The 15,962-nt window shown below is 39.8% G+C and overlaps 1 protein-coding gene across 47 annotated transcripts in view; it reads right to left on the bottom strand.

The window, feature by feature from the left end:
• The window catches only part of ST18 (ST18, C2H2C-type zinc finger), a 306,347-nt gene that overhangs the window by 3,166 nt on the left and 287,219 nt on the right, over window positions 1-15,962 (bottom strand). For all 47 annotated transcript variants that reach the window (XM_025393503.1, XM_025393495.1, XM_025393485.1 and 44 more), the window contains 3 exons: window positions 12,067-12,155; window positions 4,292-4,395; window positions 2,248-2,391 (listed from right to left, as the gene is read on the bottom strand). In XM_025393503.1, coding sequence (XP_025249288.1) covers window positions 2,248-2,391; window positions 4,292-4,395; window positions 12,067-12,155 — 337 coding nt within the window. The remainder of the gene's footprint in view (window positions 1-2,247; window positions 2,392-4,291; window positions 4,396-12,066; window positions 12,156-15,962) is intronic.

The raw sequence follows: 15,962 nt of genomic DNA on the forward strand, positions 1-15,962 counted from the left end.
TCAGCTCACTGCAACCTCCGCCTCCCAGGTTCAAGCGATTCTCCTGCCTCAGCCTCCCAAGTAACTGGGATTACAGGCATGCACCACCACACCCGGCTAATTTTTGTATTTTTAGTAGAGATGGGATTTCACCATGTTAGCCAGGCTGGTCTCAAATACTTGACCTTAGGTGATCCACCCGCCTCGGCTTCCCAAAGTGCTGAGATTACAGGCGTGAGCCACTGCACTTGGCCTCTCTGTTCTTTTTGTATGTGTTGGTCTCTCCTTTACCCAGTGTGATGCTTCAAGGAGAGCACAGGCTGGATATGTGTAAATTTCACACAAATGTGAAACGGAATGAATATCACAAGGGGAATGTTACTCAGTCATTTCTGTTGCCACCATTTTCCCTCCTTTTTAAAAACACATGGCGTGAGACTTACTTTGCAAGGTGCTTGGAAGAAAGGACATTTAAATGACAAAGTATAGTGCTATTGTTGCTATTTAAGGAAATAAGCTTTCTAAATTTGAAGCTATTTAGTTGTGCTCTGCTCGGCAAAGCGCTGATCTAAATTATTAGTATTGTCCAATCGTGATTCTCTGTCCCCTTCACTTTCCTGCCTTTGCTGTGCCTTGTGTTTCTTGGAGAGTCAGGGAATGGGATGGGGACCCAGGTAGCGCAGTGGATAAAGGCCACTCTGCAGGGCCGGGCCCACTTACCTTGTGTTAGCTTTGGAAACTTGATCAAATTAAGTAAGCTCTCTGAGCCCTGATTTCAACTATGGAATGGGAATACTAATGCTCGCTCTTTGGTGCTTTTGTAACATTTTGTGTGATCAGCCCTAAAAATCACCACTGGAGTGCTCTGTGTGGTGAGTACACAAGGCACAAGTTAACTTGTGTAGTACCTATTTTTTATGGCAGCGGTGAAGAAGAAAATACTAAGGAATGCATATTCAAAGTATGATTTATGCAATGTTAATAAATAACATTACAATGATTTTGAATAATTATCTTAATCCTTACCATAGTGGCATCATTTATTTTGCTTTGTGTTCATTATTACATTATTGATTTTTGGCAGGTGGGAGTCAAGAAACATATTTGGAATTGTTTAAGATAAGAACTCCATGCTAAGAACTTGGGTAAAATTGAGGGGCTTAATGTTTCAACCAAAATCAATTATATTTCTTTATCACATTGCTGCTTCCATAAATAATTTCATATATAAAATCGGCATCTTTGGAAAAATTATTCTAAAAATTTAGGTTCTGAGGAGATTAAAAGCATTCAGCAATGTAGACTCTCCTCCAAATATTTGTCTGTATTTAAGAATATGTAAAAGAGGCTAATTTTCTATGAATTCCAAATACAGTCATGCAATGTATAACAACATCTCAGTCAATGATAGACTGAATATATGATGGTAGTCCCATAAGATAACAACAGCATATTTTTATGGTTTAGATATGTTTTTCCATGTTTAGATACAGAAATACTAGTAATTGCCTAAAATATTCAGTACACTAACATGCTGCTCCGGTGGGTAACCTCAGAGCAGTAGGCTGTACCATATAGCCTGGGTGTGCAGTAAGTAAAGTAGGGTCTGTCATCTGGGTTTGCAGAAGTTCACTGTATGATGTTCACACAGTGCCAAAATTGCCTAAGGGACACATTTCTTGGACTGTGTGCCCATTATTAAGTGTTGGAGGTCTATAGTTGCATACCTGAAAGACATGCTTCGATTTTGAAAATGAGGATTCCTTGCTCATTTTTTTTTTTTTTTGCTTTTTATTTTATATGAGGAGAACTGAAGTAGGTTCTTCATACTTCCATATGAAGAAAGCACCTAGTCCATTGGGAATTGAACATCTTTGATTACAGTTCTTGAGTTGGGTGGATGATGCAAATAATGGTCTCAGATTTTATAAGACATGGAATCTTCTACTTGGAAATAACATTTTCACTGAGGGAGTTTTGCCCATTCAACTTTCACATGACATTATGAACCAAGCTTCAAAAAAATCCTTTGTTTTTAAATGACTTTGGCCTCTAAAAAAATTCTTGGCCTTAATATAATTTAAATAAATGTATCTACCACGTTCCCAGAGAGGGAGTTTACTCCAAACCAGACTGTGATGAAGTGTGGTCACTCTGTGACTGCTCACAGGTCTCCTCAAAGCTCAGTCATGGCAACCCCGTCGGTAAATGCATGATGACACTGCAAATGCTTGTAATGGAACAGCAAGGATCTGGCCTTGAACTTACCATCTGTGGAAGCTGGATGTCAGCAAGGCTTGAAATGAGAGCTTGGCTCAGACCCGCCAGCTCTTTTAGCAGACTTTCATTGTTCTGTTCTATGAGTTTGTTCTCCTCCTCTATCGTCTTTAAGTTGCTCTCCATAGACGTGATCTACAACAGAAATAACTTGGGAATGTGAGTAGTGGAGTTTGGAAGGATCGCAAAAGTTTTCTCCCTGAAAGAAAACGCACCAAGTGAATCTGAACACTAAGAGATGCATGCATGCAACTTCTCAGCATGAAGCTGCAGCCCCATTGGATTGTTTGAAGTGCTGGAATCACATCTCCAAATTTTCATCTTCAGCCCAGACTTCCTCAGGAATTGTGGAACTTCTCCACGTGGCTGTATGATGGATATCTCAAACTCAACATGCTTAAAGCAAACTTTGCTATTTTCCCCAAACCTGCTCCATCTGCTGTCTCCCTTTTCCAGCCAGCAGCAACTCAGCTTAAGTGCAGATCCCCCATGACTCTTTCTTTCATACCTCTCCTCCACTGGCGCCTCCTTCAAAACATCCAGGATGAGACCACTGTCCCCTCCACACTGCTGCCCCCTGGGCCAAGCCACCAGTGTGACTGTGCTGCCTTCTCGTGGGTGGCCCTGTGTCTGCCATTACCCCATCTAATCTATTCTCAGCCTTTCCTCAACACAGCCACCAAGATGAGCCTCTTAAAATGCAAGTCAGCATGTCAATCAGAGAGGATGATGTTACTCGTTGGGTCAAAACTGTGTTACAGTTCTGCATACATTCAGAATAAAAACCAAGGTCTTTGAAATGGACTAAGATGCCCCATGTGAGCTGCCCTGTTGCATCTGAGACTGTTCTCCTGTGACCTGCCCCACCCAGCTCACTCACCCGCGACCACATTTCTCTTTGCTATTTCTCAAATCCCCAGACCTTCTCATGATGAGTGCTTTTGTGCTTGCGGGGTTTCTTCTGTCTGAAACACTCTTTCTCCATACCTGTTTGGCCAACTCCCTCATTTCTCAAGTCTTTGCGGATGTCTTTCTTCTCCCTGGGGGCTGGTGGTCCCATTAAGTATTGAAATACAGGCACTCACCCAGCCCCCTGCCATTCTAGCATACAACATAATTGATCATTTATGACTTTTTTGTTTAGTGTCGCTTCCTCCTTCTAGACGATAAGTCTCAAGAGGGCAGAGGCCTTTGTGTTCTTTGCTAATGGTTTTCTAGAGGAATTCCCATGATTTCTAGACAAAAGTGTCAATCTGTGGACCAGATGGCCATTAATTGATGATGGCAACAATGGTCACTCTGGGTAAGGAAACCAAAATTTCAGATGGATTAAAACCCTTTGTCTTAAGCTGTTGTGTGAGGACTTCCAAGAGATCCAGTAACTATGGTGGTATAAAAATCCCCTGCAGGGAAAGGGAGAAAGATACTCAGTCCTATTCTCTGTCTCATTCTTTTGCTGCTAACTTGTTGCAAGAGAGTTATGATTTGTGTTTTAAAAATCTTGAACTGAACTGTTAATTTCCATGGGATGAGGCAGACATCATAGAGAAGAATGCAGAATTGAGAAATTACTTGGGTTTTTAGGTAAAGAATTTGCTCAAGAAAATGTTCAGTAAGATCTGTTTCTAATAAATACTTACACATTCAGAGGTGTTCCAAAAACATTAAATGAAAAAGTTGCTATATTTTACTTGAATTTGAAATGAAACCAAGGATTCTTACCTTTTCATCACATTTTTTTTTCTAATGCACTACGTACTCCACCAGACTGTTTGATTATAGAATAATCTGCCTTGTTTGCTTATGAAACCTTTGATGCTACCAGGACAAAAACAGGAGAGAGCTTGCCCACAGCTACTGAATCAATGGTAACCTGGGGTAATCCAGCTATTCAGAATTTTACAATAATTATGGAATCTAGAAACACTCAGCATATTGACTCTAAGATATCATATATTTTCACACAAGCTTTAAAAAGTTCAATGTTTTGTTTCCACCAAAGATTAAGGATCATGAATTACTTTTTTTTTTTTACCTGAGTCTGAAGTTTCATCATATCTGCTTCAATTTTAAGGTTGGATTCATTCAGTTCCTTTATTTCTTCATCCAAATGCCTAATTTCTTCATCACTCTCTATTCCTGTAAAGAGTAAGACTACCTTAGTTCGAACTGAAAACTGTTAACAATTGAATCATATGTTTAATTTGTGATTTGCTACTTGAAAATGAGACTTCCATTTGAAGTGTTTTTACCAAAACAATGCATATCCAGGATTCTGAAAAAGTGGATAAGAGAAATTGCAGATTTAATTTCTTGGTAAGAAAGAAAAGAGAGAGTAGAAAAGTGCCACCGTTGCATGTAGCTCAGTTATGTCCCGGGGTGCTGCCAGGCGTGTTTGTATATGTGTCTTCAATTACATCTCACCGCACCCTACAGCGGGACTTGCTCCATTATACCCTCCTCACATATGAAGACACCGAGCCCAGAGAGGTTAAGTGAGGCCTCAGGAATCACTGATAGAAGTTAAATAACCTGCCCAAGTTCAAATTAAGAGGCAGAGCTGGGATTAAACCTCAAAGCCCTTGCATTCCCTTATTCAAAATGCTGCAAGGACAGTTTTATGCTGAGTAATTAAATATCTGTTTAGTTGAATCAGACTTTAGGAACCATGACTGGAGGCAGAGCTGCGGGGCTGCTGGCAGGTGAATTAGAGTCCAGAAACATTGGCAGAGTCTTCCACATGGACATGGATGAGGAAAATGTAATTTAGGGGGAAGGACATCAGCTTGGGAGTTTGAATTCTGTTCTTGAACATGGGCAACTTACTAATCTTCTTTGTGCTTCAGTTTCTTCTTCTGTAAAATAGGCATGATATCTACACTGTGAGAATGAATGCAATAAAATGTAGAGTGCTAAACATGCCACAGGCTCTCAATGAATGGTGGTTATTTCCCATGATTACTTTGTAGAAGGAGTATGACTACATTTGAAAGGTTTCAAGGACTGGGGAAGGTAGTTAATATTAAGGATGCGAGAAGCAGGATTGGAGGTAATTTTATCTCCTAGAAGAATGAGTCTGAACCAGAGTGACAATGAAGAAGGACATGTGAACTTCCACAGTGAGACTTCATAGGAGCAATTTCATGAGAGCAGGATAAAGGGTACTTGGCCTGACACTTGGTTTGAAAGAGATCTGGGCTCTTATACTTTGCTAGGGTGACTACTTTGGGAAATAATCCATTACCTCCTGAAGGTGGATGCTCACATTCTCTATGACCCTCCAATTTCTTCCTTAGGTACACACCCAAAACAAATCGTTGTACACAGGAAGCATGCATAAGGTGTACACAGCAGTATTGCTCGCCAAAAGCACAACTTGAAAGGAAGCCACATGCCCACCAAAAACAACATGGGTGACTCTTAGGAATTTAGTGGGAAGAGAAAAAAGTAAGCCGAAAGTTACATCACATACAGCATGATAAAACAGATGGCTATTCTGTGGGTACTTACTGCTTTATTAAAAGTAACTACTTGATAAAGTGAGCCATGCATGGACCAACGAAGAGAGTGTATCATAAGATTGATATAATTCTGGGCTCTAAGATTTTATGAAAAAAGGAAAACAAACCAACATATAAGACTTAGGTATCTTAGTAGCTAGACCGGTCTGAATATGAGTCAACAGTATGACATGGCTACTAAGAAAACAACCAACAGTTACCCAGGACCATACTCATGGAACTACAGTATCTGGGACTCAGGATTCATTCTGCACTGTCCGGCTGTGTCTGGAGAATTGCACTGCATCTTGGAGCACCGTATTTTACTGGTTCGTGCACTGGTGCAGGAATCTCCTCTCAGACAATTGATGGGTAAGAGCTGGGGAAGAAAGGACTGAAATATCTGGATTCTCAATGAAACAGGTATTTGGAGTGCTATCAGCACTTGAAACTTTTCTGATTTGAGCAATTGAAAACTTCTATTGCTATAAATTTCTTTGACATATTGTTTTTCTTTTCTGCCTTTTTACAGTAAAATTCCACCTCAAACAATGCTATTTTCTTACATAATATCTGGTGAGACAGGCAAAAACCAAGGAGATGCTTGTAAAACATGAAGTGCTCTGAAGGAAGCACAGAGGGTGCGGGGGTCCCTTCACTGGAGAAGATGCACTCCTTTCAAGACTTTCAAGATCAGAAGGAGGCAGGCCTGTGAAAAACCAGCCAGGAGTTGAGCATCCAAGAGGAGGGAGGAAGTCCAGAGTCCAGACTGGGAAGGGAGTGGGTGCCCCATGGACAACAAGACAGTGAATGGTGGGAGCAGGCCATGGGGACATCCTGGGAGCTTAGGTTTATTCCAAGTGCAACAGGATCCAGGGAAGACTTTTAGGTAGGGGATCCGGGATGATCTAGTTGACTTTTCACAAATGTAATTTGGAGTTTTGAGTAGAGGATAGATTGGAGAAGAGACAGAGCAGAAGCTTGAAGACCCATGGGGAGATGATTGCTGGAGTCCTGGCTGGGTGTAGGGAAGTGAGGCCAAGAGAAGGAGACAGACTCAGGACCTAATCTGTAGGCAGAATTTGCAGGACTTGTGAGGGCTGGAGGTAGGGGGCGAGAGAAGAGAGGAATCGACCCCGACTGCTTGCTTCTGCCAGAGTAGGTGGGCAACTGTAGAGCTGTCTCTGTGATGAGGCAGACTGGGGGGCTGAAACTTGCAGTAGGATAAATAAAAGTTCAATTTTGGCTAAGTTATGAGTGCTTGTGAGAAGACCGTTTAAGTGACAGCCTGGGTTCTTGGTTCTGGGACTATATTAGGATTATGTTTCCCTGAGGGCCAACGTTCCTGAAGACACCCCAGACTCATAATCAAAATGGGGCCATTTGAAAGATGCCTGGAGCTTGTGAGGGAAGATCATAAAATGAGATCTCAAAAAAGAAACGGTGTCATGGGATCTAATACGTAACAGGCTCCCCATACATGCTCATAGAATTAATCAATGAAGGAATTAATGTTTTTATTATAATTTCTGGGATCTGTGGAGCTATTTTAGCCACAGGATAAATGCAACCAATTTCTTTGTAATGTTTCCTGTTAACATATCACTTTATCTGTTTCCACTGAGTCACTTATCCGTCAAACTTCTCTCTATGCACACAGTCTTTAAAAACCTTTGGATTTCACTCTGCACTTCCGAATATTAACTCATATGATCCTCATTTAAAAACCATGAGATAGAAACATTTATTACCTCAAAGTATGCATGGGAAACCAAGGTACAAAGTAAGTGGTACAGCAGGGATTCAAACATAAGCTCTCTGGTTCCAGAATATGTTCTTTTAACCATGAAAATGCTATCTTTATTCATAGATGTTTCATCTGTTTTGGAAGTATCAGTAAAATGTGTGCCCTGATGTTTACAGATATACTTCTAGTAGGGTGTTGGACTAGCTAGGTATGGCTGATGATCAAGGAAACCATATAAACTATCCACTAAATTATTATTATTATTATTATTATTATTATTGAGACAGAGTCTCACTCTGTCGCCAGGCTGGAGTGCAGTAGCATGATCTTGGCTCACTGCAACCTCTGCCTCCCAGGTTCAAGCAATTCTCCTGCCTCAGCCTCCTGAGTAGCTGGAACTACAGGCGTGCGCCACCATGCCCAGTTGATGTTTTTATTTTTAGTAAAGACAGAGTTTCATCACGTTGGCCAGGATGTTCTCCATCTCTTGACCTTGTGATTCACCCACCTTGCCTCCCAAAGTGCTGGGATTACAGGCGTGAGCCACTGCGCCTAGCCTCCGCTAAATATTTTACTTACTCTTCAGCGACTTTGATTCTTTATATAATTCATCTATGTAAAAGCAAGAGATTATGCTTTCTTTTCATTTAATAATTCTAATGTTTAGTTGGTACTAATCTGTGCCTAATTTGCATATTTGGGGATTATGTCATATATTTTCTTTATATTCTGTATAATTATGCAAGTTATGTATATACCTGTATAGAGCAGGTATTCTCAACTTATAAGAGGCTTTAAGTCCTATAGTTACGTTTTTACATATTATACAAATGAAACAATTCTATCATATTTCAAACAAATTCTATTATATTTCTTGAGTGAACTTTTATTTATTTTTTATTTTTTATTTTTTGAGATGGAGTCTCACTCTGTTGCCCAAGCTGGAATGCAGTGGTTCGATCTCGGCTCACTGCAACCTCTGCCCTCTGACTTCAAGCGATTCTCCCACCTCATCCTCCTGAGTAGCTGGGATTACAGGCGCCTGCCACAGCGCCCGGCTAATTTTTTTTTGTTTGTTTGTTTGTTTGTTTTGTTGTTGTTGTTGTTTTTGTATTTTTAGTAGAGACGGGGTTTTACCATCTTGTCCAGGCTGGTTTTGAACTCCTAACCTTGTGATCCACCCTCCTCAGCCTCCTAAAGTTCTGGGATTACAGGTGTGAGCCACCGCGCCCGGCTGAACTTTGATTTTTAAATTGTGTTTACACCACAAAATTGTACTTTTTTTTTATTTATGGGAAAATGAACTAATGTAAATTTGGCTATTTAGTTACTAAAGGAGTGAAGAGAGTTAATATCCAGAAAGAAATGATATATAACAATGTTTAGGACACACTATTTTGTCACATGAGAAGAGCTAGAAGGAGCTCCTAAGTGCAAGACCATATATATAGACCAATTATCACAACTTCTGCTTGTTTCTACAAAGCACAGAAAGACTGGCATTCTTTCTTATACAGATGGCCTAATTTTATTATCAAGGACTAATAAAGGTCTTTAAAAATTAACGTGGCAATTTAATTATGGCAAGGATGGAGAACTAAGGATCAATTATTCTAAAATTAATGTACACATTTTTTGATATAGACCCTCCATGTTTAAACTGGCTTGTGCATAATATTCCCCTAAAATATTACCTAATTCAACTAATTGCATGAATGATTTGTACCTAGTTTAAATTAATATAGTATGCTAAAGTTAAAGCCATATGCACTTTATATTTCATTGCAATTTGATTTGATATTTTTAATGTCTGAAGGTGTGTTCGTTTACATCTACTTTAAAGATCATCCAGAGAACAATCATTGTGGCCTCACTTTAAGGTAAGGGATCATGAGACACAGCATTGTTAGAGAAGACCCCCAAATCACTTTAGGTCCTTCTTGACCTTCAACGAACCACTGACCTGAATTCAGGTGGGCTTTTTCTCCTGCAAAGTCATGGTAAGTTCTTAAGCTTTACAGATCATCAGCCTCTACTTTCTCGGATTGTAAAACGTGTACTTCTCCAGTTAGTTACCTGTCCACATAGAATGACTGCACCCTGACACTTGTCAATGGGTTCAATCCAGCTCACTGCTGCTCTATATTCTTTGAAAGCTCAGCTGAAGATGCTAGACGTATAGGGACCCTTTGAAGTGTATGTGCTCAGCCCTGCTGCTCCTGGGTCTCTGTGCAAGTCTGTTGTGGGTTCCGACAGACCACCTGCTGCTGGCCCCCTGCAAAGCTCCATCACAATTTGATGTAATGATGCCAGAGGACTGTTTTGTTTTTATCTTTGTTAGGAGTGGCCTTGTAATTTATATTCTGTTGGATGGATGGTATTGGTGTTCTCCTAATGAGAACTCATAGGAAATATTTTCTTCATGCACTGGGTTCCAGAAGGAGTTTTGCTCTGAATTTACTTACTGCCACGTGATCCACATGGCGATTATAGCTTTCTTCTGTTGTTGGTTTCTAAAAGGCAAGGTCAAATTTGCGATCCTTATTTACCCAGCGAGAAATGACTCTTCACACACGTCTTAGTGTCCTCAGGCTTGCTCCGTCTTGCATTCTTATCTTCAACCTTCCTTTGTCTCATTTTTGAATTAATTTTTTGTTTTGTTTTGTTTTGAGACAGAGTCTCACTCTGTTGCCCAGGCTGGAGTGCGGTGGTGCTTTCTTGGCTCACTGCAACCTCTGCCTCCAGCGTTCAAGCAATTTCCTGCCTCAGCCTCCCGAGTAGCTGGGACTACAGGTGCGTGCCGCCACACCCGGATAATATTTTTTTGTATTTTTAGTAGAGATAGGGTTTCCCCATGTTGGCTAATATGGTCTTGATCTCCTGACCTTGTGATCGGCCCACCTCGGCCTCCCAAAGTGCTGGGATTACAGGCGTGAGCCACTGCACCTGGCCGAATTAAATTTTTAACCAGCATTTAAAAAAAAGTTCATGTAGCTTTGCAGTCCTTATCCTTTAAATACTATTTGAAATGGGACGATAAATAAATACACATTAAATTGTCCCAATGTCACTGCGTATGTACTTAGAGGTATTTAGGGAATGGGGAGTATTTCCAAGGAGGAGTCAGAACATCTAGGGAAAAGCTCTTTTACTGAGCATGTGAATGTTGGAAAGACGGGAGGAGGCAGCCGGGACTTTATTCCTCCTCTGCGTGTACACTCCTCTCCTTCGGCGCTTAGTGGTGAGGACCCACGGAGAGAGAGCACCCCCGCCAAGGACCGCTTTAAATAAAGCAGATGAAGGCCTCGGAGGGAAACAGTAGGAAGCTCGAGTGCTTTCTCCCGCTTGGATACCGCATATCTTCTTTTTAAAAATCACACACACAAGTTAAAAAGATTGAGCTTCAGGGAAAGTAACAACAGCTCAATTCGAGTCATGTGCCAAAGATGCCATCAAATAAAGTCTCCAGAGCAAAATAATTGCTCTGCCATTGTTTCTCAAACGCTTTGGAATGATCTTTGATGGAAAACAACACAGGCCCCAGATAATGCTGATTAGAAATCTCAAGAAATGCATTCAAGAATCAAAGGAAAATTGGAGGATCCAAACAGAGAACTCAGAAACTGTATCTCTGAACTCGGAAAGCAGATTGACACTAAGGAAATATCTAGGGAAATGTAGACTTAGGTAAAGATCTGGATGCTAAATCCAAACCTTCCAGAATCTCTATAAAAATATCATGTTGAGCACAGAAGAACACAATTGAAGGATTCAAATACAGATGCTAGAAATTGCTTCCTGAATTTTTATAGCGGATTTATACCAGAAAAGTGTGCACATACACACACACATGTACACACAAACACACATGAGAGAACACACACATGTGAGAGAGACTGAAGGACACAACTTCCACTAGTGTATCTTTGTTGCTGTTGTTTTGTTTAGAGATAGGTTCTCTTGCTGTCGCCCAGGCTGGAGTACAGTGGCACTATCATATCTTACTACATCAGCCTCGATCCTGGGCTCCTGGTCTCTACAATCCTCCCATCTCAGCTTCCAGAGTAACTGTGACTACAGGTGTGCACCACCACACTGGGCTAATTTTTTTTTTTTTTTTTTTTTAAGAGATGCGGTCTGGCTGTGTTGCCCAGGCTGGTCACAAACTCCTGACCTCAAGCAATCCTCTATACCTGGCCTCCCAAAGTGCTGGGATTACGGGCATGAACCAGTATGCCCTGCCAACCACCAGTGTATCTTAACCCATCATACCCCACTGCCTGACTTTCTCTGTTGGAGATCACTCCTTATTTAAAAATAACCCATCATACCCCACTGCTTGACTTTCTCTGTTGGAGATCACTCCTTATTTAAAAATAAGGAAGACACCAAAAAATTGTTTTTAAACAAAGTTATAATTTCAGTTCAAATCTGAGGAAACCTTTCTTCTTGTACATTAAAATTATACTTCCCACCTAGTGAATACTTTGACACACGAAACCCTTTAGGGAGCCAGGGTCTACACCCTGGAGGAGGTGGTGACAGCCAGCCCTGCGCTCTTACCCCCGGTTGCTTTGAGCTTGATGGTCATGAGTTCTTCAGAAACCTTGCCCTTTTTGATAGCTTGTGCATTAAGAGGACATCCAGATAAGCTGTGAAAATAGAAATTGTACTAATGTATGAGATGTATATTATTTCTTATAAACATTAAGATGTTTTATTCACAACCAACTATTTGTGTTTTTGCTGCCGATTATTTACATTATAACCCATAGTCTCTTTGTAGAGAGTAATGAATACACACCCACTAAAGCAAAGGCAAAATGCCCTCAAATAATGTAAAATGTTTTGCTTTCTTTCCTTAAATCAAGATACAAATAGTTACTGCTGATACACAATTATTATTTAATTTATTTTGTTAAATTGCTATTCATCTGCATTTAAGTAAGTTCTTTTGTTTAGTTGTGGTTACTTTATTTTCTGTAAATGTGAAATTGTACATATATATTATGAATAAGAATTGCTCCCAATTAGTCAAAATTCCATGAGTAATAAAGCAGAATCTAGTTCTTCCTGCCTTTATATAAAGTGTTCCTTGATCTTTATAGAATTACTCAATACAAGCCAAAATAAAGCCCTATCCCATGCCCCCATGGCAAATTCAGTTTGGTTATGGGAACGTTTTTAATTTTTTTCTTTAATTTTTACAACATTTTTCATTTAAAAAAAAAAATCTGTACCCTGGAAGGAGAATAAGAGGAGCTGCCACAAGTGTATTCAGATGCAATCACTGCAGAGGCAGTCTATTACATTGCAGTGGTGTTTATAACCCTTTCCATTTAGTAGTGGCACTCTTCAGCAAGGTTTCTTTCCCTTAATGTCATCTGTTTTATTTAAATTGCACCAGCATGATAAATGACAACATTGAAGAAAACTTGTTTTTCATCATTTATGATCAGATAATTTTGTTGTTCTATCCAGCCATTAATTCCTTTGCAATCTTGCTGCGTTTCCGTAGAAACAATTTTTAGATCAAAATAGTGATGATCATGATCAGTCATTTAAAGTCTTTTTTTCTGCAGAAAGTTAGTTACAACTCATCTATAAAGCAATCATTTCACCCTGAAGCTTGGGACATTTGGCAGAGTGAAAGAAAATATTTCTGAAGCAAAGCCCTTAATAAATGTGTGCTTAATTACTGTATTTTTTCAAGAATACTAATTATTCTACACTGAGTCTATGAAATATAAAAAATAATAGACATATGCTATTACATATATAGAAAAGGGTATGTAGTTTGCCTAATTTGATAAGCTATACATTTTTCTACACAGAAAAAGAAAATAAAGAAAAGCACAAACTCAACTTGGAAACTGTGTCTTCTATTTTCAGAAGCTTCTCACTGTCAATTGTGGCCTATAAAAGTTTCATTATCTGTTTTATGGGGAGTTTGCACGTCTGTCTTGTTTTATGTCACATATTGTATTCTGAGAAAATAATCATGAATATTTATTTGGCAAACTGGATATTCAAAGGTGACCTTTAGTAAGTCCATTTGTAACATAATGGATATTAATATCTCATTAGAACTTCTCTGATCCTCACCCTTAAAGGATCTACTCTGTTCAGACAACACGCCGGAAAACTTTCAGGGTGACACAGTGTTGTGGAAAAGTTAATGAAGCCTCCATCAATAATTACATGACTTAGAAGCAAAGAACATAGTTATGAAAGAGAGGTTTTGCTTCCAAAATGCCACTTGATTTTGTATCTTCCAATGTAGAGTTTTCATATCTTCCAGAACATAAAATGAATCTTAAATTTAAAAAAAAAAAAGGGCAGGAAAAGCATTTTAAAAGTTCTTTTTCCTTTTGAAGGCAGATGTTAAGAGGCTGAGGTATTTGGCTCCATATTGGAAAGGCAGAAAAAAAAATGTGCTTTCTATGGTTTTGACCAAAATTACTATTCTATTATGACATAGTGAGGGATTTTTTATTTTTTATTTTTTTTTGAGGTAGAGTCTCACTAAGTCACCCACACTGAAGTGCACTGGTACAATTTGGGTCACTGCAACCTCCACCTCCTGGGCTCAAGCAATTCTCCTGCCTCAGCCTCCTGATTAGCTGGAATCATAAGTGCGCACCACATCTGGCTAATTTTTATATTTTTAGTAGAGACAGAGTCTCACCATATTGGCCAGGTTGGACTCGAACTCCTGACCTCAAGTGATCTGCCTGCCTTGGCCTCCCAAAGTGTTGGGATTACAGGCGTGAGCCACGGTGCCCGGCTGCAATTTTAAATTATATCTTCCTCTGCCTTCTTAAAGCAAAATAGCAGGTGATACAATGTATGTCGTGAACATAATTGCTTACAATATATTACTAAGCTTCAATAAAATCACAAAGATATGGCATAGCACTAAATGAGTTCTATCAGTCACAGGACTTCTGATTTTAAAGCTATAAATATCCATAATTGTGTGTGTGTGAGTGTGTGTGTGTGTTTTAACATATCAGTTATCTTCTCAGATTGCTATTTTTTTCAAAGGAAATATTTTGTCATATAGAGATTTAAAGCAAGGTTTGAAGGTAGTTATTATATAAATATAATATGGACATAGTGTGTGGGTCAAATTGTTCTTAACCATCCTACAAAGTGTGTTTTGTAATTATTCCCATTTTGGTTGAGAAAATGTCTATGCACTGGTGCCTGTGACACCTCAGCTTGGTGCCTGGCCCATGGTGAGGACCCATCATCAAACCTTAGGGGAAGCAGGATGACACTGGCTCTAGCATGCCAACCTGTATTCAAAGCAATTCCATAACTTTCCTGTGCTTGTTTCGTCTTCTATCAACTGAGGATAGTTATAATACCTGTAGTTCACAGGGTTTTGTAAAGGTTTAAAGGAATAAACCATGCAAGCTACTTATAACAGCACTGTCTATGGGCGAGAACCCCGAATACGTGTCAGCTATTTTTAGGTAACAAGTGATGGGAAAGAATACGAAGAACCTCAGAGATTTCAGAACCAAATTTGTAACATATAAAAGTCAGTTGTGAGTTATATTCCAAGTCATATAAGTCATCCTGCATATATACACATAGGCTTCATATTATCTTCACAAACAGGAAAGGCGATCATCTGTGTTGAACCCCTACTGTGTGCCAGGCATAAGCCAGGCTTTTTGCGATATTATTCCATTAAATTCTACAGATAGGCCTGGCACAGTGGCTCATGCCTGTAATCCCAGCACTTTGGGAGGCCGAGGTGGGCGGATCATTTGAGTTCAGGAGTTTGAGACCAGCCTGACCAACATGGTGAAACTCCGTCTCTACTAAAAATACAAAATATTAACTGAGTATGGTGGTCCCAGCTACTTGGGAGGCTGAGGCAGGAGAATTGCTTGAACCTGGGAGGCGGAAGTTGCAGTGAGCTGAGATAGCACCCCTGCACTCCAGCCTGGGTGAGAGTGAGACTCCATCTCAAAATAAATAAATAAATAAAATAAAATATACGCACAGAAAAGAGAGAGTTTTCCACCTTAAAGAGAATACCCCACATTAAATACAGTCTCTTAAATATTTGAAATCACAAGAGAAATTCCATTCCATTAAATTCTACACACAGAAAAGAAAGAGTATTCCACCTTAAAGAGAATACCCCAAATTAAATCCAATTTCTTAAATATTTTAAATTGCAAGAGAACTTTTGAGTCAAGAATGCTGAAATCTGAATTACCTTTGTCTACATTCTTCACTGCTTTCCATGTCCTAGAAAATAAAACCTTGGAGGCTGAGTGCGGTGGCTCATGCCTGTAATCCCAACACTTTGGGAGGCCAAGGTGGGCAGATCACCTGAGGTCAGGAGTTCGAGACCACCCTGGCCTACATGGCAAAACCCCGCCTCTACTAAAAATAAAATATTAGCGTGGTGTGGTGGCGTGCACCTGTAGTCCCAG

This window comes from Theropithecus gelada, chromosome 8 (genome assembly GCF_003255815.1).
Source record: "Theropithecus gelada isolate Dixy chromosome 8, Tgel_1.0, whole genome shotgun sequence".
In the NCBI taxonomy this organism is placed as follows: Eukaryota; Metazoa; Chordata; class Mammalia; order Primates; family Cercopithecidae; genus Theropithecus; species Theropithecus gelada.